Here is a 26148-nt window from a genome sequence, read left to right on the forward strand (position 1 = left end):
TAGTCACCATGTAGACAAGGCATGGGTAAAAATATTTCTAAACTTCATATCAGCTTTTCTGGATTACATCTTTTTAGTCTTAAGGCACTTTCTGTGTTATCCTAAAAAAAAATTCATAACCAGCATAACCATCCCAAACTCTCAAAGTAAAATGACCCATGAAAGTATTTTTAAGTGAAGTGTTTAATCTGTGATGTTTGTTCTGGACGTTAAAGCCACACCAGTCTGCTGTGAAGATACCTCTTTTTGGAAAAGATACATCCACTTTGAATGTGCACTTTGAGCTAGGCTGCTGTTTCTCTCAAACAAACACATTGACATATCTTGTCAATAAGTATTAATTTATGTTGGATATTCATGCTATAAAGATGTCATTGTGATAATCCATGTTTACTGATACCCTGATATGACATTGCATTTATGTCTTTTGCATGGAAAAATATTACCTTGCTCTGAACTGCCAGCCCTTCCAGGTCACATAGAAATTATCTAAATACTAACTTTGTTGTCTTCAAGGTATTCCATTCATCTTTTTGTCCTGGTGATGATGAACTATGGCATTATGAATATGGCAAGTATTCCCAACATCCACAGGTGAGCTGATGTGGCTGCAAGTCTGGGGCTGCCCTTCTGACAACTTCTCTCCTTTCATGGAGAAGCACGAGGGTTTTTTTAGGACCACCTTCTCTTCTTTCCTGCTTGCCTTTCCCAGTTACTTGCAGAAGCTTTGTTCATTCAATCACGGAAGCAGCTGTAATCTCAATTTGTGGTTTTTGCATTGATATATTGCATTTTCCTATGAAATTGCTGGCCTCAAAAGTTGGCTTTTGCAGGCTTAATAATTTATGCCTAAACTTCTGGTTTCTTAAACATAATGAGGTCATATTCTCCTTGGTCTTGTGTCCTTAAGGATCGCTTTTGATAATCCTTTATAATGTGTTTTCCCCCTTGCTGTTTGGCCTTTAGGTATTTTCCACTTATTCTTGAATTAGGTAGTTCAAATAAGGTCACTGTGGCAGCTTAACTTAGTGATCTACGAAATTAAGTCTTGCATTTGGTACTAGGCTTTGAGCTTGAAAAGGTAGAAAGTACCAGAAATGTCATTTCTTTGGAACAGAAGCTTATGGCATCATCATGAGAAGTTCTTGACCATGGAATCTCTTTTCTCTTTGCAAATATCTTAGAGGAAGGAAGACACCTAGACTCCTTCATCAAAGTGCTTTATCAAATGAGTGCTTTCATGGCCAAAACACAAAAAACGCTTTCATATGAAAATGAAAACTACATGGTAGTTATATCTGCTTCTTTCACGACTAGGAGGAGAGGGAGTTCACATGGAAGAACTCCTCTGCTCAGTCACTGAGCCTTCTTGTATGGGTACCATACTTTCTGTTAGAGTTCAGCATGTGGGAGTTATTTTAAAATTGTGTAGGTGGAGTCGTTTGCTTCCCATCAATCTGCACAAATAGGAATCTTTACTTATAAAACTGCTACTTTATAGCAGGCTAGAAGGACGAGCTGGCAGTTCTTTCTACTACTTTACTTTTGTGTTGGTCTCCTTAATAGCATGTGGTTAATGCTGTGGTTTGGTTTGGGTGTGTTGCAGGTGATTTTTGTCTCTACACTGTGTGGCTGTTTCTGTAGCTGCTTTTGAATGCTCATATCCACATCAGTCTGGGCTGGGGAATGGAAACACTTTCTTCGCTGGTCTTCAGGGCCAGGGCTGTCTGAGGATCTGATGCTCAGATAATCATCTCCCCTTCTTTATCACTTCCTGGGGCAGCCCCTCTCTAATATCCTAATGAGAACCATCACTTATGATTTCTCTAGGATTGTTTAGAAACGTGAACCATAAACAACAGGCCTGTCTATAGCAGTCACTAGCATTTTCCACCAGCAAGGTAGGTATTAATCAAGGAAGTTTTTTCCACCCCCTCACAGAGTGCAAAGCCTGGAAGTCCAGAGGTAATTAAAAAAAAAAAAAAGTAACTGGGCAATGTTTATGAAAGAAATGCCATCTAGAGACCAGGAGGAAAAGGTGCTAAAAATGTGTATTACTTGTCTCCTGATCATTGTCCCTGCCTGTCGCTTGGGAGAAATACAGGAGTTACTGATTCTAGATCAGAGGAACCAAGTCTACAGAGGGAATCATCCAATACCTACTTACGTCTTCCCAGAGAAGTTGAGGTGGTGGTAGGGAAATGGGCACAGGTTCAACAGGAAACCCGCTCACTCTTATTGTTTGACCAATTAGTCACAATGGGAAAAATAGCTGTATACTGCAACATAAATTAAGCTAGTTCATATAATGTCGCCCACTGCTGTGAGATAGTCATGTTTGATTTGAGTCAATGTGAAATAGCAATCCAAAATGCCGAAAAACCTTAGGAGGGCTGGGAGGATTGGGTTAGGACTTTTCTGTATTCCACTAGCTATAGCAGTGTGATTCAAAGTACATCCACATTATTAATTTTGGCAAAATAGCTGTGTATTCAAGCAGCTTGAGAATAAGCTTGAAAAATGCTAGTTTAAGGGCTAGACCTGTTCTTACTGACGGCTTGTAAGAGCACTGGATCCTTCGTACTAGGGCTCTAAGACTTGGCTTCCCTCCCCAAACACAAGTGGAATTGAACAAATGAAATAAAGAAACTACATAGTGTAACCTGCATGCTCCTTTCCCTGGTTATTTTCTGCTAGTTTGCTCTCTGGTGAAGCTGCCAGCCTTCAAGACCTATAAATGGACAAACTAATCCAGCATCAGAAATGCTCCCAGCTGCAGCAGCAATTCAGTATATCTCTCCCTGCTCGCCCCCCTTTCAATCTAGGTGATTTAAGCATTGAGGCTTATTTTAGCTGCTTTATCCTGTCTATCACCATTACATATCTGAGCTGGGTGACTTGGCTTTGGAGGGATGCTTGCCATTCTCCACTGATGAGAGGGAGTCCAAGGACCTCACTGAGGCTGGACTGGATGCCTGACCCAGATAAAATAAGACAAATTCTTTTCTAAATCTGAAGAAGCTGTCATGTCCCCTCAGTCTGCCTTTCATCCAGCTGTTTGCTGTGGGCCACGTGACCTGCAGGTTGCCTTGCAATCCATCAGTGTCACTCAGACTGCAGTATATTAGTCCCCAGGGAGGAAAAACTCATTTCTTTTAATGCCAGCCATGGTTTGACAAAGGCCTGGCTCATTTTCAGTCAGTTGCTGACTGTTCCTCTTGTCTGATTTCACCTTTAGTTCCCCACCATGATCAATCCTCCCATGGGTCTGGGGGGATGCTGCTTGGCAACGTGTGCTTACCAGCCTGCCTGACCTCCTGTGGCTCAGCTCTGCTGGGTGTGCAGGATGTGCAGTCTCATTCTGTAGTCTGTACATCTTTGCATCTTCTCCCCCAGGTGGCTAACTTCTCCTGATGCAGGGGACACCAGTAGACATGGTCCTGAGCTGTCTGTGTGATGAGAGTCTTTCATTCTGGTGTCCCAGCTTTCCATTGTACTGTCTAGTTTGCTTCATGTGTCAGTCTGTTTCCAAATATCCATCCGCTTCTTACCTCCCCAGTATCCTCTTCCTTGCTCAGGTAAATACAGGGAGAAGTTAGTAGTATGAAAGGCTGCATCTGCCCCACCTAGACACTGCAACACTTCCAGTCCTCAGACTGTTCAACTCTTAAGATAGAAAGAGTCATGCTACTGCCCTGCCTAATATAATTTTGTGATCATCTTGAAAACCAAAAGTTGTCACACTCCACTTAAGGAATGCTTCTTTGGTCAGACTTGATGATCTTAAAGGTCCTTTCCAACCTAAACGATTCTATGATTCTTCTGGAGTATGGTGTATTTCGGCATGTAGAGCTGAAAAGGTTAGGCTACATGTCATTATCTGCCTTTATCAAAAATCAGAAGAGAGAAGGAGCCAGGCTCTTTTCAATGGTTCCCAGTGACAGGACGAGGGGCAATGGGCACAAGTTAGAACACAGGAAGTTCCGTTCAAATACACGGAAACACTTCTTTACGGTGAGGGTGAGAGAGCACTGGCACAGGCTGCCCAGGGGGGTTGTGGAGTCCCCTTCTCTGGAGATTTTCAAGACCCGCCTGGATGCAGTCCTGAGTAATGTGCTCTAGGCAATCCGGCTTTAGCCGGGGAGTTGGACTAGATGATCTCTAGAGGTCCCTTCCAACTCTGAAACTCCGTGATTCCGTGAAAATACCTTAAACTTGAAATATTTTAGTTTCTGGTAGTTCTGAGAAAGAGTTGTACGTGTAAATAAAGAACATTTACAGATAAAAAAACAGTGGATAACTTCAGTGATGCACGTACAGTATCATCTGGTTTCAAATACTTGAGCCAGACAGAAATTTCAAAATAATATGTGAGGGTGGGAACTCTGAAATTGAAATGCACAACTTGAAGTGATTCTATTTCTTCTTTTTCTCTTTTCCCACCCCCAGTGTGAGGAGACACCTCCGTAATGCTTCAGCTGGGTACACAAAACCATCAGTCCTCTTTGAAAATTTCTGCCACATCTTGTAACATAGCTTCAGACTTGTTAACAACCTAATTTGCAAAATTCAAACTCTTCTCCTGAACAAGCCTAAACCCAATTTGAGTGATTCTGGTTCTTGTTGGTACTTGTGTTGGTAACTATGTTTTCTGTGTTATGTTTTTTAGGTACTCCTTTGTTGTAGCTATGGGATACCTCACGTTGTGCCACATAAGCCGAATATACATATTTCATTATGGTATTCTCACTACAGATTTTTCCGGGTGAGTGAGTCTGCAAGCTGAGTCCTGTGTCAATTACTATTAGTTCAATTCAGTACGTTTTAAGAATAATTTTTATGTTATCTGTTGAGCATCTGCAATTTTGTTTCCTTTAAGTTTTTTCTAAGACTTTTTTTTAAAGAAAAAGGAGTTTCCTTTAAAGAAAGGAATAAAGACCGTGTTTTTTTTGTTGTTGTTGTTTTGCATTGACTTCTCTTTTCTGCTGTTTTCATGCTAGGCACTGTCTGGTTAGGAAGGCAGAGCTTAGTTAGCTAGACTTCCACTTAAAGCAGCAGCCTGGAAGGATGAGTATACACAGTCAGTCGCTTGTGTTGGAGTAGTGTTTAATAGCCCTGGCCAGCAGCACGACTGGTCGGCTAGTGCTCTGGTCCCTGGTGGTCTGCCCTGAGAGGTGGGGTGGGCAGGTCTCCTCCCACCTTCCTAGGCACAGCCAGTGGCTCCCGATCATCCTGTCCCTCTGTTATGATTTATCGTGATGCGCCAACTGGGAAGGTGTTTCCCACCCCAGGCACTGCAGTGGGTGAGAAAGGAGGACTTGGGCAGGGGGAGCTGGGAGGTGGATGAGTGGGTAACCTGGGCAAAGAGACATGAGATCAGCTTTCACTCTCAACCGGTCTTATGGGTTCTCTCACAGGGACAGGTTGTGGCTGCTGTTTAAATAGCGCGACTTTTTATATGCCATGCATTTCTGTGGAACGGTGTTTCTCATACACACTGTAGTCTCTATTTGATTTCACTGAAGCTGTAGAGGATGCTTTGCAAAAATATAGACAGCTTACTCTATATACTTTGATTATGAAAGGAAAGTATACTTATACAGAATTTAGAAACAGTGTGCCAATCTGTATCCCACTTGTTTAATTGAATGTCTTGAATACAGAGTAATTAGTAACTTATTATGAAAAGCCTCTGTAAACTGGCACAGTAAGTTACAGATGCCTCTTCCAAACCTCTATCTTCTTGTAGGCAACTGGAGTTTTTTGCTGTCTGTGTGCATGTGTCTCTGTGTGAGGTGGTGATGGATTGAAGCATTTAATTAAATTGGAGGGGGGAAGTTCTTCTGAGACTTCTGAGTTTTCTTATTAGAGCAGGGGGCAGAAATGGGAGCTCATACATTTAAAGAAATTTAGTTCTATGATTTTTTGCGCAGTTCTTTTAATACACAAAAGCGTGTCCTGAAAGAGCATGACATACCAAGAAGCCTATAAATGGGATTGGAATGCTATAGCTCTGTGTGTCTGTGAGACAGAGAGAGAAATAGGAGAGAGCATTCTTTTCTGAATAGTGTGTTCAGAAATGCACTGTGAGGCGTATTAGCTGTCTCCTCTGAAGACATTTAATAAAGATCCAGCTGAGACTGGGGGTGGAAGAAGAGGAACGGTGGTTGTTTATATTATAGACTAGATAGCATTTTCTGCTCTTTTGATGAAAAGGGAGCTACTCTTATTTAATGATGAGTTTGAGGATAATAATGGTACTGAAAGAATAATACCTGAATTTACTGTGTTATTTGATTTTGTTCTGATGCTTCAAGATATAAACGAATTCCTAAACTTCAGTCAAACATAAAACTGCCAAGTAGTAGATAACCGGAAAATGTAGTATGGATATGAACTACATCTTCACGGTATATTTAAAAACTAAGAATAAATAAAAATATTGTAGTGGTATTAATAAAAATTTACTATCCAAATGGCTCAAACCCAGGTCAGCCTCATAAACCTGTCAAAATCTGTTTTCCTCAGCTTTATGCATGTACCTAAACAGACGTGATGACCCAGAGAGACAAAAATATACTCCCTGACAACAGTTTTACCATGTATGAAGAGCAACTGGACCTCCTCTTGCTTGTTCTCCCATGTTTGATGGTTCCACATCTATTGCATGGGGTAATAGGGAAGCATTCAAACAGGCTCCAGGCTGGAAGGATGGCCTTAGAGTTCTCCCTCAGGACTTCAGAAATAACTGAGACAGAATCGATGGAGCAACGTCCATCTCCCTCCAGCCTCGCATCCTTTTGGGCAAACATGGCTGGAGATACACACTGAGAAGGCAAAACAAAACCACTAGATTTGAGGGAATCTTTAAGAGGGAACAAAAAGTCTGTCATCTTCTGTCTTGTATTTGAGATCTCAGTATCCCATAAGTCTCTGGTGCTAGCCGATTGCAAGGAGGACGTTTTAATCCACAGCACATAGGCATGTAGCCAGTTCTAGTGCCATCAGCTTTCCAGTGTCGGTTCCATAAAGTGACAAGCCCAATGTTAAATGAGTGTTTCCCAATGTCAGTGCTAAAAGCCGGCATACCTCATTTGCTGTCTTGACCTGCTTTGTGCACTTAACAGTTTGCATGCATAACCCTTTTGATGTGTGCTTGCAAATGTATTTTTTTGTTCTTTAGTAATGGTTGTGCTATTTGTTTAGAGTCCCACCATTTTGAGAACACAGTTTATAAAAGGGAGGTAGAGATGGATGAAGAGCAAGGTAGCTTTTGAGTCATGTCTTAAGTAAAATAGAAAATCAAACTGTGACTCACTATTTCAGGGTTAAGAAGTAAGGAAACTTGTTCTGTATTGATGACTAGTTAATTCTTCTAACTCATGCAAAGGGTAGGTTTGGTCACTGACTCCCACAACCAAAACTGTACTCAAGCTGCTTGCAGCAATTGCTTGATTTAAGAGTGTTTCATGTATCGCATAGTACTTAGGTGAAAAATCCGTTTTTTAAACTATGAGCCAGGTTTTAATGAAAACCAGTTCCAATTTACTACACTTTAATTCTAATTGCTTTTTAAAAATTGTATATATATTTTATCAAAGTTCTTTCATTTGTATTATTTCACGAAAATGTGGTGACATAATTTGGGAATTTTCCCCTGACTAGTTTCTCAAATAAAACTATTCATTTTTGAACACTAATTGTAAAATAACTGAATGCCGTGCTTCTCCCTTAATTCAAATTCTCTCTGTTTGAGAGAAACACGCATATTTTATTTTGCTTGGTTTGCCATGGCATTTATACATTGTACCTAGGAATACTAAATCCTAACTCTTTCTCTCTCTTTTTCTCTCTTATTTCTTCTTCTTTATGCTAAGCGGATTATGCTGGTAAGTTGCCTGGTTTCTATACAACTTTATAAAAATGGTAATACTAACATAGTTTGGGTTCTTTTTTTCTTTGTATCACTGGCTTAGACCAAGTATAGTAATATCATGGCTTTAGGGAGAAATAGTTTAAAACAAATCAAGGGATCTTGATTGGGATTTTTGGAAACTAGTAATAGGTATGGTTTCAATCTAGCAAGCTACGTGAACAATTGCCATATGCATATAATCATCTGGATGGAATTCAGAGGAGCTCCTCATCCATATGAATTTGTGTCTGCTTTAATCTTCTGCTTGATTAAGACCATAGAGCTTTTTGGTTTCCTCTTTCAATTCTTGCAGTGTCTGAGCAAAATTTCTGAATATTGCAGCTCATTTGGTTAGGGAACGACTGTGCATATGTGAGTTTCTTGGTGCCATTCCTTACAGAAAAGAAACTCAGTTTGTGAAAATCATCACACACTGGCATTACTTTCAATGTTCTGTTGGTCTTAAAGAGACCTGAGCTGAATTGTCAGGGAGACTCAAGCAGTTTTCCTCCCTACAGATGTCAAATCTGTACCTCTTGTAAAAGTGTTTTGGTGGGCATCACTGTCCAGAAAGAATGGGCATCTTTACATGTTCCCTCTATCCCAAATGCAGAATAGAAGCAGCATTCGCAGCAAACTGCTTAGAAAGGGATAGTCCTTGAAAGTTCCCTCTCAAAAAGCCATATAAGCAGATACTTTAGTAAGAAGTGTCACTTCAGGCAGTGAATTTTTGTTGGGTGATTAGTGCTTTGTTATTGGGTTTTCCCCTCTCAGTGGCTTAGTATCAACCACAAAATAAAGGAATGAAGGTACAACAGCTGTTTTTTACAAGGAAAATACGTTTGTTGATGGAAGCAAACGTAGGTGTACTCTGTTACTGTGTTAAAACATAATCCAGAAATACTAACTGATCCTGCATGTTCAGTTGGTTGTTTTTATTTTCTTGTCTTTTAAATGTATGAAGTGCAATACGTTGCCTGCAGTGTATGTTCCAGCAGCTCTGGGTAACTTTGGTCCACAGCAGGTCCCCAGGGGCAGTACAGCACCGCACGTGCAGGGTGCATAAGGGGAAGTCAGTCAGTTCTCCGTGCCTGCTCACTGCTTGGCTGCTCCGCTGGGCTTTTGTCCACTTGAAACTGCACTGAGATCACTTACCAGTGGTTACACAGAAGCCCTGCGAGAGCTGCAGTGTGGGAATTAGCCAGAATTCAAGCAGGCAGTCGCTACTAGAGAGCTCCACAGATCTAGTGCATCCCAGAAGCATTCTCCAGAAGTAAATACTCTTTTAAGTGAAATGCTTCTATCATGAAGGCATAAGAAACGCTCTTTGGGAGCTTTCACCAAAAAACCCACATGAATTGAAGTTGCTTTGGAGGCATGATCTTGTTTAGTGAAGTATTTTTCCTCTGTGTGCTTCAGCACTTCTCTGTTTTGCTGTCAAAAGCAGAAGTAACAACCTGCTGCCAGTGAAGCCGTTGTGGCATCTCTGGCTCTGTAATCCCCTCGGCAGCATGTTTAATGTCGTAGCAGAGTGTGACTGTGTGAACTTCTCATCGTAGCTTCAGGGCTAAAGAGATAAACCTGAAATAAACGTTTGCTGTTTTGCACTCTTGTCTGCAATGAGCCTTTTGACTCCACCTCTTCTCTTAGTGAAATCAGGTCAGTGGAAACTATTTCTTGCAAGCGTGTGCCAGACTCCTCCATGGGATTACCAAAGGTCAGGCAGAGTCTGCTTGGTAAACGTCTTTTCTCTCATAAGCATCGAAGCATACTCAGTGCAGAAGCCTGTGATATGGGGGGGGAAGGGGGGGGGAATCCCCACAGCAGGCTACAAACTGATGCTGACATCTTTAGTTCCACTGGCCTGTGCCTCTGGGCTAATTTGTTTCACTGGGACAAGCCGTGTTTAAAAATGACATTTAACTGGTATGTTTTCATTTGGAAGGTTTAATTAGGGAGGGTAAAACCCTCTGTTCAGCGTTCTCTGTAAACTGTTTTATCTTTGTTGTCTTGTTTATATTTCAAGGCATCTAACTTAAGGTAAAGACAGTTTTGGGTTTGTTTTTTTATTTGTTGGCATTTCCTATTTCATACTGACTTCCAGGGGCAATTTCTTGATGTTTTGTTTTGGTTTTTCTTTTTTTTTTTCTTAAATTAGAAGTTGGTAACTACAGTTTAAGTGTAGGAGGTACGGTGCAGCTACAACCTGAGATTAAAATTGTAGCCAATATATAAAACATAGAGGGAAGGCAAAAAGTCACACCACAGGTAAATTGAATTATGTGTTTCTGTGCTAGTTTGTAACTGTAGTGCTTAGTAGGACGGGTGAAGAGGAGAGGATGTGGAATCACCACTCTGCATGACTTCAAGTCATTTAGGCTTTTTAAATGTGTTTTATTTCAAATGCTTCCTTCCTAGGGGTAGGTCTTCATGTTTCATCTGTAAATGCAAGTATAGTAGCTAGATTGTCTTTTTAAATTCAACCAAATATTTTGCCCCACTCCAATAATCTGTGCATCTCAAAATTTGGGAGAAAGAAAGATTATTGGAAGTTTTATAGTTTTGTTAATGTCCTTTCTTGTTTGTAGCACTACTGATTTTTTTACAGTAGAGTCTAAGATTTAAAATATTATCATGTTGGAAACAGTTGACTATATGTGATATAATGCTGTATTGACAATTCAATACTCTGGTTTTGCTGTTTTTTAATAATCAAAATTCACTAGTGTATTGAGGAAATTATGAAACTATTTTTCCCCCTAAATTAAATGTATTTTTCTTACCTAATATTTAATATTTCGAGACTTGCATCCTCACGCATTGCTCTGCAATTATGGGGGAACGGAGGACTATTTTTATTCTGAAGAAACAAAAACATTCTTAGACTTGCTCTGTGTGTGTGCGTGATGAGGAGAGATTGGTGAGTCCCCAGGGAGGAGTGGGACAGACACAGACACAGTGGGTGTGCAGAAGGTGGGGGGGCCTCCACATCCCAAAGGGGTGCCAGAAGGAGGGAGAGCTCCAGTACTGCCATTGTTTTGTTGTGCCCTTTCCTGCGGCGAAGGCTTGGTTTCCCAGTGAGATCAAGTCAGTGTGGGTAGATGGGTGAGGGAGCAGGAAGTTGCTCCCTGTTCACCTGAAACCTTGCTTACCCTTTGCGTGAAGCACTTAATGATATCTGATACTGATCTTGTGAAAGATTTAGAGGGTGTCATCCTGTTGCCACTGTACAGCAGGTTTCCACCTTCCCGGGTAGGGTATAAAAGAGAGATGTAAATGTGTAATGTGATGGTGGCAGGAGGGAGAACTGAAGGTATCTCGGATGCAATTTGTGGGTCTCCCTCCCACCCATGGTGTCAGCAGCAGCATTGTTGTGCTCCATGTCTCCTCTGGAGTTAGGATTTGAGGGAGGCAGACCATCCCTCTTTTCTGATTAAAATGCACGAGAGGCTGACTTGTTCTGCTGGGTTACAATGTGCCATCAATGAGGCGATGAATTCCTAATATAGATGAAAAGAACCTCTCTCTTCTCTGTGTTTATACATTGTATGACTTTAGTGCAGACTGCACTTCTGTTTCCCTTGGTTAATCAGCACATCGGGATTGTTTGCATTTTGGTTCTCTCTGGTTTACGGTGGGAGGCCCAATTTTCTAAGACAAGTGTCTAAACTTAGGCACTTAAAGGCATACGGTTTTGGCTCTGAGCCTGAGGTTTAAAGTTACCCACTTCAATATTGGCATAAAGCGCTTGCCATAAGAAACATATGCAACAAATTGAACCAATTTGAAACAAGTGTTAATATACAGCCATAAAACTAAAAGGTCAAGCACTGACAAAATAAAAATCTGTGTTTTGCAGTAGAACTGCTGGATTGCTGACAACCTCTGTCTTTCTTAAGGATTAAAAAAATCTGCTTTTTCATATGCTTAAAGGATTGGGATTTATGTATCTTTGAAAGCAAAGCTAAACTTTGTCTGAATGGGAAAATACTTTGAGGAATAGGATGTTGAAGATAATGGTGAAAACAGCTTATAAATAGCTTTTCTTGAAAGATGAATTGGAATAAAAAATGGAATGACTATTTCAAAACATTGGAGTTGCCTGAAAGGTGAAAAGTCATTGTTGAATTGAACCACTCCTTAGCTGTAATCAGTGGTCTAGATGACCCAAGGAGAGCTGCTCTACAAACCATTATGTTACAGTTGTATTCCAGACCTGTGTATATCTAAGCTTGTTCTCGATTTTATGTGCAAGCTTTTTTACTGACATTTCAAGTAGAGACTGCTGAAACCATAAAAATAGTTTCTGATTAAGAAATTGGCCGATACTGCATGTTCTCTCTTTTGGGGCAGAAAATGCAAATTACCCACGTAGAATTACATGCAGACTCTTGAAAAAGATCAGCTATATTTAGCATTAAAGAAAAGACCACTTAGGATGGATGTCTTTTTCCAGAATTCTTGTGTTTACCATGTTTAGCATATTAATTATCTTGAAAATCAGTTTGATTTGTCATAGTGGGATAATCAGATTGCAAACAGTTTATCTTAGCCATTGGATTTATATTTGATTGCAACCAGTAGCTTGATTTTAGTCACGAATGATTCAGAATATCTTGAAAATCTCAGCAGAACATGAATATTTGACTGTTATTTTAGACAGAGATATCATTGAATGTAACTTTTGCTCTTTTTTCTTATCTTGAGAAATCGGTGGGAAAAATGCAGTGCTCAAACTAAAAAAAAAGCCTTCAACTTTTTTACTTTCATTGGATTCAAGAAAATATATTACAATATTTAAAGTGAATAGCCATAATATTTGAAGTAATCATCTACATATCTTTAAAAAGTTCCACATGCCAGTCAAACTCTGTAAATAGCATGTACACAAACTTGGGTTTTAATTTCCACGTTGAAGACAACATTTGTGTTCAAGCAGAAACATCTGTATGGTTTATGTTAATAATTTATCACCAAATCGAGAAACAATCCATTGTATGAATCCTCAGAGAAGACAAATCTCTTCTGTGGAACTGGTTTTACATATAATCATCACAAATAAAGGTTAGAAAATAATGACGTATCCTCATCACCCATTACAACCTCCTAGCTATTGCAGTTGTGAAGGTCTTGTAAGTAGTGTGAGATCTGGGCACCATGCTGGTGTCCCCAGTGGCGGAGAGACAGGGAGAGGCAGCATTAGCAGGTGCTTGTCCCTCACTTTGCTTGCCATGGGTCCTTCCAGATTACAGATGTTCAGTGCCGGGTTTTGTGTTTAGGGCTCCACAGCCCTTAGAGGCTGTATGTGAACCACAATTAGCCCTGGAACCTCTTCCTATGAGGGACTGCTTAGTTGTCCCCATGGTTTTCCCCACATCTTTCTTCTTACATACCTCTGAATTCTCCTGGCTGTCCCCTTTACTCTCGTGGGGACCAGCTCCTGATGCCAGCAAGCTGAGTTTTACCTTTTTTTTGGTTCCTTAGCTACAGCATCTCACCTTTGCCTACAGTGCTAAGAAGCTCTGTAAAGCTGGATGCAGGAAGTATAAGCAGCTCTATTGAACATAGTGGCTATTCCTGTGCTGCTTGTTTGGTTGGCCCCAAAACTGGTAGGTTGTCGTAGCCTGTAAGTGTGGCTCAGGTACAGCTAGCTCATGTTTTGGGGAGGCTCCAGATCCCACATGCCCAAACACCCCTATTTGGGTGGTACATCTTGGACAGGCTGTCCACAAGGCAGTTACGTGGCCAAGCAGCAAGTGGGAAATCTGCTGTGCTGACAGCTATTCTGATATTTGCACATAGTCCTAATTGATAGGGCTATTCATGTAGGGAAATAAGCATGTGTATGTGCAGAGTTGACATTTTTATAGGGCACTGAGGAGACAGACAATAGGAGAGAAACAGTAAGGAGAGCCAGAGTTATGTTACAGCAGCATTGCTGTATTCTAGTGTTGTGTCGTACGGGGCTTGAATTTGGTCTTTGCCTGAAAGGAAGCTCAGTGGACTGCAGAAGCTGGTATTTCATAGTAGTGTGATTTCTTCTGAATTACAATTTGCACCGCTGCAGGATGGGGAGACATTAAATAAGGCTTTGTGCGCACTTAGCAATTAAAAATTCCAGTGCAAGTTACTGTGGGGTTGTTTTGAACCCAGGCAATTGTCTTATGCCTGAGTTCCTCCTTCAGTTTTAATTGGATGTTTTCCACTTGTTGCTAATACAGTTATGCCTTTTAAAGGGATAAAGACATTCAGTAGGAAAGTTGGGAGTAATTTGTTTTACAAGACATGTAACTGTTGTTCCTGTCTTTGTTATAGTCCGCTGATGATAATTACACAGAAGATCACAACACTTGCATGCCAGTTACATGACGGTAAGAAAAGGAATCTCTTCCCATGTCCTGAAGACAGCCTTTTTATTCCAGCACATTCTGTGGTTGAGTTATGGAGTGGATGAATGTAGTTCAGCAAGTTGCTCCAAATGAAGAAGAAAAATGCTTTGTGGAGGAAAACGAGAAACTTCAAGTTTTGATCAGTTCCCTAGGATCAAACTGTTTTTGCAGTAACGAAGACAACTGGTTTTGCCTTTGGGGGCTCTGCTTCCTTGGGGCCCAATTTGGATTTTAGCTAGTACCAGTATCCACTGTTCAGATGCTACAGTACGTTTCCATTAAGCTATCTGAAGCTGTTCTTGAGTTGTATCGAGTTGTATTTGATACATTAATGTCATTTATGCCATTAATGTCAGTGTAGCAAAAATATGCTATCACTGATATATTCAGTGATAATATACTCCATGAGTTGCGAGAGATGGAATTCAATAGCTTTTTCCCAGTGCAGGGACAAGCACAGTTGCAAACAAAATAGCATTGTCTTCAGTCTTGTGCTGCGCTGTGACAAAGAGCAGTATTATTTCCCAGTAAAATGCCCATGTCTAGTGCAGTGCAAAGGCTAGAAATGTCAATTGTCATCAGTACCGTTATTGCTCATGTCTCCTGATGTTGCAGTGTGAACTACTGATGGTCCGAGGCCCATTGCATTATAAGCTGTGGGTGACAAAATAAGTAGCCTGCTATAGAGTTGTTATGATCTAAGGTGCACACCACAGAGTGCAGGGTCTGGCATTGTTCGCAAGCCAAGTTTACACAAGTGGGTCTAATGCTTTTAGCTGGCTATAATGGGCGCAGCTTGAAGCTCAGCTAATTGACCTTGTCATTGACATTCATGTTGCTGGGGCTTCTCTGCTTCTGTTATTTAAACTAGCCAGCTCAGGTATCATTGTGTGCCACAGTGGTGTGCAGCCTAGATGCACACCTAGGATGTTGAAGGTAAACGAACAGGCAGAAAGGAAAAGATAGCAGCAGAGGCAGAAGCATTTTTAAGCATACCAGAAATCCTACAGATTAACGATGGTGGAAAAGGCTCATTACGCTGTGGACATCCATATATGAAGCGGTAGATATGGAGGCAGCTTGCAGTTCAGGCATCAGTGACAAATCTCTATTTGTAAAAATTTAACGCAGCTGCCCATAAATGGAAACAAAGAAAATACCCAGCCCTTTAAGTAATTAAGTGCTTAATTGTTTCCCTGGAACTCAAGCCCTCCCAGTATTTACAAACTGAAATAGTGGAGAGAGAATGGAAATGAGCAGCTTATCAGCAGTCTTTTTAGGAAATGTCTCTTGTGTATGTGTATTGGTAATTATGGCCAGTATGTTTAGAACAGTAGTGTTAATTGATGCCAAGCCCCTGATCTTGTGAAGATGTATATATGCATGCTCAGCACCAAGTGCTGTGACTCATCCCATGGTGAGTTGTTCCGCTGAAGCCAGTGGGACTCCTCACAGTATGTGCAGCTAAAGCTTCAGAGTGAAGGTTTTGAGATATTTGCTATGATCAACATCTGTTTACTCGCTGGCCATTATACGAGATTTTTTCATAGTTTTCCTGGGACAGCAAGTCTGTGCTCTACCTCTGGTCCCAAAGGTCTTGTGCACTCAACAGGAGGTCACCCTTCCAGTCTGGTCCATGTACAATTCCAGATTATTTCTGATGTGTGTGTTTAGGCTTGCTCCAGCAGCAGGCAGCCAGACTGCTCGTTCACACCAGTGGAGCTTCTGTTTCCTGAGAGCGTGTTTCTCTTCCACTGCCCACTCCTCCTGCTGTGAAATGCTCCATTTCTCACCAAGGAGCCAGCGGGAGGCTTGTTCTTAAATGAGCCAGTGGCTTCTGGGAACAGAGGTTTTTCCAGCCCAGGACTGTTAGCAGAGGCTGCCGGGGGTCGCTGCCAGTTGGTGGCATTGTGAGTTGCTTTGTGCATGTGTGAATGCTATGGCTGCTCTTCCTGAAAGTGTAGCAAGGGTGAGAACGGGGGAATGAGGTAAAGAGGTAGGGATGAACGTGAATATACTTGACCTAAAAGTTGGGAATTGAGCTGTATTACAACTGCCTGTGACAAAGAAATCTTGAAGCTTATGGCTTTAGAAAGTTATCTGTGGGATGCAAACAGAAGGCTTTTGGGGGTGGCTTTCACTGTTTGGCTTTTGGAAAGATCTAATGTGACTTTTCTTTCTCTCTAGGAATAGGGCGACAAGCTGAGGAGCTCACTGCTGAGCAAAATCGGCTTGCTGTAAAGTAAGAATTTAATTCCCCTAGTGATTTCAGTTTAATTGCATCCAAAGAAATGTAGGGTTTGGGTTTGTTTATTGTCTTTGTTGTTTTTACTTTGCAATGTCGGGACCAGCTTAGTGGCCTGGCCCTGAAAATGTTCCCTGCTTCTTCCCAGTCCATGATAAGCCAAAAGTTCTACCTGCTTTTTCTATTTGCTTGAGCCATTTTGTTTTTGTAATGCTGCTGTCAGTGCCCTCCTTACACAAACATAGCTTCTCTGCTGTATTCCTTATTTCTTCAATCCAGGACTTCTGCCTTTACCACCTTGTGCTGGTCAGCAAAGCGCTAAACTACTTGGCAGCTTCTCATTGACTTAAATATATGCTCCATGTGCAATGAAACTAGTTTTTGCTGAATCAACTCTTTTCTATGCAAGCTAAGACTGTACTGTACAGACTTTTTGGCTATTCCCTTCATCCTATCTGTGATATGTTATTTTTGCAAGTAGAATACTCCTCTGTCAGCAAAGCACTGTAAAAATCCATTTTGGTTTGACTCTGATACGTCAAGTACTGATTTTCTTTGCCATAATTATCAGACACAGAAATTTTATTTTTCCGGTCTCCCTCTGTAATGTTAATACTCCTAGTCCTTCATGGTATGTGACTAGTCTTCTCATTTTTCAGAGGAAGACAGCATGTTGATCGTATGTTTGAGCACCTTTTTTGTTTTTTTTTTTCTATCTTGTCTCTCAATACAAGTGCAGCATGCAGGTAAATTCTTTTACATCTTTTTAGAATAATTAGCTTTACAGAATTAGCCTTAGAACCATAATTACCTTTCACCATGAAGTGTTTGTTTAATGACAAGGAAATTATTTCCCTAATTTCCAAAGCAGAAGAGTCAGCCATCAGAAAATCTGCCTGTGAGCTTCTAAAAGTAAGAAGGGAGTAATTTCTTGACAAGCAAAAATCCTGTAGGGAGACTCCTATAACTTTTGCTGTGACCCATAGCTTTGTGTCTATTTTTAAAGCTCACAACATAATGTTTAATTGCACTGGGCCCTTGTGACCATATGATTAATTCTAGTCAAATTCTCACCAAACAGGCTTTTTTTTTTCTTGTACAGTAGATGAGCTCATAATAGAAAAGTGCATGCCAATAGCTCAAGTGTCGGTGGCAGACAAGTCATAACTGAAGAGTTTTAAATCCCCTTTGGTAATACAGCCTTTTGTCTTCCCTCCTGTTCTTGGTCTGTTTTTGTTTCTCACTCATCCTCTGTACATTCCTTCCTGCATTGCTCATGTCTCCCCACCCACCCATGTGCAGAATCTAAGTTGAAACTAATGACTTTAATCTTACTGTAGAGCTCAGAAATCCAAATCATGGACCTGATTTTGCTGAACAGAAAGATGAGCCTTGTCTCAAATTGTTCGCTGCATCTTTCTGTGAAATGCTTTCACCAGAGAACATATCATTCAGGCACTAACATCTACAATAACCACCAGGGTGAATGCAGAAAATCCTGGCTAAGCTATCTGTTTATTCAAACTAATTCTGCTTCAGAATAAAAGTAGGCAGCAGCAAATGTTTAACCGTTGCTTAGTTTTTCTGCTAGAAATTTATGTTTTGGCCTGAAAGAATTTTAAGTGGATTTTGGTTTATGTCTGTCCATCTGTGTCGTGATGGTAGAGCCCTGAAGCACTGTGCCCTAGTTTCTGTTCTCATCTGGGGAATCCTCATTTTCTTGAATGATGACTGTTAGCACATTCATGAAGAGCTCTATGTATCTCAGTGCAGAATTTGGATATTGGTGTTTTCTCCCACATAAATAAAGCAAGCCCAACAATTTACAAATTGCCGTAGTGGTGAGAGGCCTGTGCATCTTTCTTTTTCATCCTACTGACCCGTAGCAAGGGCAGAGGATCTTCTTCATTTTACATCTAATGTAAAACCCCCGAAGGAACTTGTGGGATATGCACTTGCAAAATGGAAAAAATGAACACGATGGACTTTCTTTGACTTTCATCTTCAGCTGTCTTTTGATTTATCTGTTTTTTTCCCTTAGTTCCTTTTCCTGTTCATGATGCAATACAGGCAATTACTTCCTTTATTTGCACAGTAGGACAGAGTGCCTCTTCATTCTCTATGTCTCGCATCACACTTCCCATTTCTCAAAAGCCTGAACTGAAGGGTGGGTAAGAGCTCCTCTCAGGCCTGAGAGTCCTGATCTTAAATGCTCCCTGCCCTGTGGTTTGCATAACAAGGCAGAGTACTGCATTGCACAGCTTGGTGAGACCAGTGTTACTCAGCTTGTGGTCTGCCAGCCGTTACTGGTCCCTGACATACGGGACAGATGTCCAAAACCAATTACCAGCTTCTCAGTCCTGGCCTGTTCAAAACGTGCAAGTCAATTTGTTTGAGAGTGGGTATTTAAATTTATGACTGTTTTTAACTAAAATGTTTCTAGCAATAAGATTACAACTTTACAAATCAGTAGCGTTCGTTCACCTGTAGCTTAAGGACCTCCAGGTTATCCTTGTTCTGACTGCCATCTGCCAGACATCACTGGGATATAAGAGAGGCTGTGCTTCATTTGCTCCAAAACAGATCTACTGAGCTTTCAGCTGGAGGGTGGCTGGTAGGAGAGAGTTGGAGACTGAGGCAGACAGTACAACAAAAAGCATTCATGTAACCCTTTGCTGTGTTTTACCTTGGTTTTTGTTTTTTTTTGTTTGTTTGTTTGATTTTCACAGGACAAGACCTTCTTTACTGGAGTATTTAAGCTATCTCCTCAATTTTATGAGCATCATAGCTGGGCCTTGCAGCAATTACAAGGATTATATAGCCTTCATTGAAGGAAGGCATGTGCACATGAAACTGTTAGAAGTGAACTGGAAGCAGAAGGGTTATGACAGGCTTCCTGATCCTTCTCCAACTGTAAGTTTTAAAATGACAAAGATTTATTGCAAAGGGCAGGAGAGTACAGCTTTGTACATGATTCTCATAATTAAAAACTAAGAAGAAAAACCATTTTTGGGTTGTCTTCCCAGTAACCATTACAGTGGGTTTTTTCTCTGAAGTGGCTGCTGTGTTTATCACAGGGTCAGGGGTGAAAGGGCTAGTGTCTTCCTCCTGAATTCCCCAAACGCATTTTGCTTGAAAAACAGGTCATTGGTTAATGGGTATCCTTTGTGCAGCGATGGGAATGGTCTGCAGGTTTTGACAATGATGAGTTGCAGTTCAGTTCCAGACAGAAGAGGAAATGTCAGGAAAAAAAAAAAAATCAAATATCACCCGTAGTGCAGGAGATGTTAGAAGTACAGGAATCACAGCTAACCAGAAACTTTAGCTTGTCCAGGTGCTTTGCAAGAGAATCTCACACTTTAAGATGACTTGGAGGTAATTTTTCACATACTATTAACGCAAATTTTATTTTATATATTTTTAATATTACGTAAACCTTAAAAAATGACCTTCTTGTAAGGCAGTATAACGTAGAATGAGAACCAGATTTCTCTCTCTTATCATAAGGTGACACTGAATGTGTAGCTTTGTGAGTGTGTGCGGAATGTCTCCTCTGAAGTTGAGTACGTGCCTATGCATATCTGATTCCTGTTGCACACAGTTGTATTTCTACTGACTTTAGCGGCATTACTTCTGATTTACATTAGTCTGACTGAGGTCAGAACAAGGCCTATATCATGTTAGATGCAAGTCAGCAGAGAATATTAAAATTTGCATTAAAGATAATTGCATATTAGTTTATTCCAGAATATGGAGAATATCTAAAAAAAGCATTTGGGATCAAAAAATGCATTGTTCTTTCAATAGTATTTTGCAGTTTTATTAGTCTTTTAAGAACATGAGTCAATTTTTACATGGTACCTAAGTGGCAGATATACCTTTTTAGCTATGGCTGTATCAAGGAGAGTTTACTCCTGATGTGTATTTGAAATTGAGCTTCAAACTACTGACATGATTGTCAGTAGTAGTATAGAGAAAGCTAGGGAGCTGTAACAGAAAACTGTGGCGTAGCAGATATCCTATATCACAAGAAGATATGCATGCTGTGGAAGATGTACACTTTTCGGACAAGTGATTTTTAGCAAGACCTCTGGATGGTAGGAGGACAGTAAGACCTACTCTTGTGCTGAATACCAATGCTTCCAGGAGGAATCCAGTCTTCAGTTCCAGGAGATGATAGTACAAATAGGGAAGATTTCTGCTTTCCATTGTAGGGTTTTGTTTGTTTGTTTTCTTTCTCATTTTAGGACGTCCACTAACTGATGTAGGAGTCTCTCATGAAGTTCATCACCAATTTTGACTTCTAATTGTCATTTGTACCTATCTATAGGTAGTTCAGTAAGCCAAATTAAACCAAAGCTTTGATTGTGGCCTTTTCTTTGTTACTGCTTCTAAATTAATTATTGTCAACTTTGTCACTGTTAACTTTATTGGTTCTTGAAGTGCATTGGTTTTACGTCATGAGCAGCCTTTTTCTTCCCCTTAAGCAAATGTTTCTAATGAATGTTTCATTGTTGTTTGTGCTTTTTAGGGAGCAGTGATGTACAAGCTGTGTATCACACTACTATCTCTCATTTTATTCTTGACACTTACCAAGAACTTTCCTATGGCATATATTATTGATAATGAATTTCTTGATAAAACACCCTTCTTGTCAAGACTTGGTTATCTGTATGTTGTAACACAGGCAGCAAAACCAAAGTATTACTTTGCATGGACGTTAGGTAAGTCTGCCTACATCACTTATTTTTGTGGGTAACTTATGTTCATTAATAGGGGAGTGGGTCTGAAACATTGCGGGAGGGGGGGAGGGGGATAAATTAGTCCCTGGACCTGTAGTTCACATGGGAGATGTACATGTGTTTCTGTAGGCAATGGACCCCACTGAAGTGGGGAGTTGTCAAAAGTTTTGAAAAATTTACATAAAATATCTTCTAGCTTGTCTGACATCCCCTGCTTCTGGAACCAAATCTGCTTTTCAGCTTCTTGCCAGTAAGGTCAATGTAACAATTTCTTCTTACTTAGAACTTTGTAATTGTACCAAAATAATTTTTACAGGAATTCTTAGGGAAAAAAAAAAAAGTTTGCCTCCTCTAAATCTTAATTTTTATGCTTTATTCATAATTTGCCACTTATATCGGTGGGGTTAGGAGGTTAAAATTTGTCACACTGGCTTAAGCTTTACAAGTACATTACAGTGCAAACAGACTTCCCTCTTCCTTTAGGGATATGTATCTGTATTAGAAAGCTGTAGTGCTTCTTGGGGGGCTGAAGTTAGGCTTTGCCTCTAAGGCGCTATGGGGTTCTGTATACACATTAGCTTTGGGTGGTCAAGAGAAAGGACTGGAGAACCATGGGGAAGGTGGGAAACAAAGGAGGTGATGGGAAGGACCCAAGAATCTCTTCAAGGAAAAGGAGAAGAGGAGGAAGAGGGCTCATAGAGAGAAGCAAACTTCTTTTACTGGGAGCCAGCTAGACTGGTGGTCAAAATAATCTTTTTGTATTTTACCTTCTTTGTTTTAGAAGTCACCTTTCCCATCTACGTGTGAGCAGTCAAATCCTTCTAGGCCAGGCTGAAAATTGAGAGACTGATTTTTTTTTTTTTGCTGGTGGTACAAGACTGTGTAGGGGAGATCCTGGAAGCCCAGCCAGCAATGCATACACCTGAAACTGAGAAGAGAGCCATTGAGATGGCATGGAAAGAGCCAGGGAAATTCATTGCAAGGCTATGATTAAACTGCTGGGAATAAAACTGACAGATTGAGGGAAGACAGCCAGGACTGGCACGTGTGGGGTGGGAAAGGCTTTGGGCTAAAGAATTGCTTGCTCAGAAACTTATTTTTGTGGGATCCACTGTTAAATTGTTGACTCCGTTTTTCCAGCATTATAGTCCATTATCAAAGACGTAAACTGAACTTGGATTTGTGACATGACTAAGCCCTAGAGGCTGTAGAAATATCTTATACATGAGGGGGTTCGGGAAAAGCATGCATTGCATACTGGAGGGTGAGGCCTCTACTAGTCACGTTGCAAATCCAGGCAGGAGAACAGCAGGCACTTTACCCTGTCGCAGTTTAGCTCCTGGCGGCATGGCCCAGGGCATTAGAAAAGTGCCTGCTGAAAAGGCCAATAAGCACTTCCTGTCCTCAGAAAAGGACAGGTGCGCTTTTGTGCTTGAGCCATGCTGCTGAATTCTGCCAGATCCATGGAAAGACAGAAAATTTGTCTTCTGCTGCATTAGCAATAATCATGGGAACGTGGCTGCAAAGCTTACTCAGAGCTGTCAATGAAACCAATTTGGGACCGAGCACCCGCATCCAAGGAGCTGTGAAAGCGATACACCAGAGCTGTTCAAATCAGCAGGGAAACCTCTGCTGGGCTTTGTGGAGGTTGGGGTTTTGTGATCAATTCAAGGGTGGACAGTTGCAATTCTTCTGCGCTTCACACCTTGCTCTGCAGGCGGCAGCTCAGGAAGTGAGTGGCTGACAGTTCTGCTGTATTATTATGTCCCTGGATTTTTGGTTTCTTGCTTTTGGCAAAGAAACACTAAGTGGTTCCTGCCACCCTTGGAGCAAGAAGCAGCAAATCCAGGAGTCCCCCTGCTCTGGGGTGACAGTTATGTGCAGCTCCAGTCTCTTTTTTTTTTTTATTGGGGAGAGAATGAAAAACTTGGAGACCTTTCTTTCCATCAGTAAAATCTAGCTCATTTAGAAAAGTGGAAAATAAAAGGGGAAGTTTCAGGTTAGAAAAGGTTGTGCATTTATTTATTTATTCTTAGTTTAGTTGCTTTTTAATTAGGTTCTCTCCCTGGTTTTGTGCATTAGGGCTTCTCCATGAGTTTGTGCTTGTACTCATAGCATTTACAAAGCAAAATCAGTTTGCATTATTGGCAAAGAAATGCTGACCTTTTTAAAGCATAACTTAACCAGGCTTGTATTTTGTAAATGATCTAGAAGGAAAAGTCTTACCTGCATTTTTTCTTTCCTTTTTCTTCCAGTAATCCTCAGTGTTGGCTACACCTAGTGATCCAGACATAATGAATCCCTTCTGTTTTCCTAGTACTCTGAGGCAGGATTTCTGTCAGGGGCATGTTAAAAAGCAGAATCTTGAAACTCAGTGATGAGGTGACTCCCAGGCAAGGCTGAGAGGGGAGGTAGTTGACCTGCGCCCTGGAAAAGAGCAAGAGTGCAGCGTGTCAAATGCCTACTGTTACCCAAGCTCTTATTTGCACTTAAAGTAAAGTCTGTAATTGAAGGTACCCAATATTTGATTTGTAGAGATGCTGAAGTACTTTAGTGAGGCACTGAGCAACAAGATTAGCAAAAGGCTTTGTCTGTGGAAGTCTGAATGAAAGTCTTAATTAAAACAACCATGTTGGAACTCTTAATAGAAGTGGTAAGCATGTCTTTGAGACACTAGAGTTTTTCTGAATTCTGGAAAATGGTGCGACATCCAGGTGCCTTTTTGAGGAAAATGCTCATTCATTTTATGGCACCTCTTGTATATCTATCTCAGATAACAAAGGCAAAATAATAGGAAAAGTGATTTCTATCTGCTTTTGTTTTATTATTTTATTTCTTCTGCCCAAGGAGTTGCTAGTCGTTCGTCTCAAGGAAATGACTCTTGTGTTGCCTTATAGCAATGCCCCTTTGCCAAGAGTAAGCCTCTCTTTGAATGAGAGGATGCTAATTGCTACAAAGCTGGCCTGAATGTGCATTTAGTGTCATACTGACTTGTAAGAAAACACGGCTCCTCCAGCAGTCTGATTTGACCCGTTTTGCTTTAACATTGCAGCAGATGCAGTCAACAATGCAGCTGGTTATGGATTCAGTGGAGTTGATGAAAGAGGCACTTTCCGCTGGGACCTGTTGTCCAATTTGAATATCTGGAACATTGAGGTGAGTTAAAAAAGTGGCTGCATTGGCATAGTTATAGAGAAATGGGCATAATAATGGGGAGAAGCTTTGCTGGAAGGAAAATAAGTCCCTGCCAGCGGGCTGACCCTCTTTAACATGAAGAGTATTTTATCTGTTGGGCAGATAAAAAGCATCTGTCACACAGGCTTCATCACACTCTGTATTCAGGTTGCATTTCTAAATAGTTTATAGAGAGCTAATAAATGATTAATCAGATGCTTAATAAATGAGCAGTCAATTACTGTAGATTGTGGCTGAGTTCAGCGGGTCAGTAAATTGCTCACAGCTATGATTCTTCACCATCTGTGGTGTACTCTGTTTATTTACTTCTAACAGTCTTCCACTTTTGTAACCCAGTTGAGATGGGTGGTGGTAGTGAAAGAGGCTGCCATAAGTGGGCATCGCACAAACGCTTGCAAGGGCTGGGTCCCTGCACATGCCTGGAGTGGCTCTTGTAAATGCAGAAAAGCAAGGGTCGGAGAGATAACAGGTAGAAACTGAGCAACCTGAATGGGAACTGGCAGAGCCCCAGAGAGCTTTGATGGCTGCTGATCTTGACCTCCATCCAGCAAACCACACTGTTTCTCAAAACATCTGTCACACGTGTTTCTCATGACTGCAGTATACTTTTAACATCCATTAGTCTTTTGAAAGCTATTTATGTTTGTTTCTCTAACGCAAAAGATGGCCAATGTAATTTGTTTGCCCCGAAGAGTATTTCATGAATGCCAGTGAGATGTGAAAATGTTTGTGTCTGAGACTGCTTTCTAAAGGCTTCTTTTCTTCAGAAATAGGAGGAGCTTCCCCCTGCAATTCTGTAGTTATGATTTTAAAAGAAAAAGCAGATGAAAATAAGTTGACTGCTTTATTGCTGAGTGATCTTTGAGTAAGTGAATGTGCTGTAATAGCTCTTCTCAAAAATGAGAGCCCCTGTAATTCTTCATTGAAAGATGCCAAAACTAGAAGTATCATTATACATTCTCTCTTTCTCAACATCCTTTCTCTGTCTCTTTTTTTTTTCCACCTTAATTAATCCTCATTGTACATCTCTCCTTGAGTAGTACAGAATACACAGCCCAGTAATGCTTTACACTCCTCGATGACAGCAGCACCCTAGATACCACTCTGAGATCTTGAATCAATATTTGATTCAGTTTGGGGCAGGAGATGATTCGTGCCCTGATGAGCTGAGGCAGTTTCTGCTTGAAGGAGGAAAGTGCAGTGTGGGCAATGCTCTTTAGTCAAGCCAAATTAAGGAAACAGGAGCCTTTGCTCCTCTCTACCTACTGAACTGTAGGCCCCTCAAAACTTTTTTCCTTTCCTCGTCGCATGGGCAATAGAGATCAGGGTGGAGAAATTATTTCCAGGAGCATAAACAGAGTTCTCTCCATTGATTTGATCATATGTGCAATGAGCAAAAGAGAGGCTACAGAGACCGTTACTTTGGGTAGGTCTTGAACTGTCACTTTATGCACCAACAATTCCAGGAGTTGAAGCTTAAGTGCGATTGTACAGTTCGTTTTCAGCAAGTATAGCCATCTGCATATGTAAAATTGCTTAAGAGTTGGGAACTTGAGTGCTAAATGCAGCTAAGAAATTACCTGATCTGTGGTAAAGATAAGCACATGGCAGGATTTGTGAGGGCATTAAAATTTGACAGGGCTAAACTCATGTGGGGGACTT

At 40.9% G+C, this 26148-nt stretch overlaps 1 protein-coding gene across 1 annotated transcript in view; it reads left to right on the forward strand.

Annotated features, from left to right (window-relative positions):
* MBOAT1 (membrane bound glycerophospholipid O-acyltransferase 1) overlaps positions 1–26148 on the forward strand; it is a 65185-nt gene that overhangs the window by 28597 nt on the left and 10440 nt on the right. The window contains exons 3-9 of the mRNA XM_082479206.1: positions 517–594; positions 4670–4765; positions 14231–14286; positions 16492–16546; positions 19279–19462; positions 21081–21273; positions 24344–24447. Coding sequence (XP_082335332.1) covers positions 517–594; positions 4670–4765; positions 14231–14286; positions 16492–16546; positions 19279–19462; positions 21081–21273; positions 24344–24447 — 766 coding nt within the window. The remainder of the gene's footprint in view (positions 1–516; positions 595–4669; positions 4766–14230; positions 14287–16491; positions 16547–19278; positions 19463–21080; positions 21274–24343; positions 24448–26148) is intronic.

Source organism: Vanellus vanellus, assembly GCF_965231255.1.
Source record: "Vanellus vanellus genome assembly, chromosome: 2".
Classification (NCBI taxonomy): Eukaryota; Metazoa; Chordata; class Aves; order Charadriiformes; family Charadriidae; genus Vanellus; species Vanellus vanellus.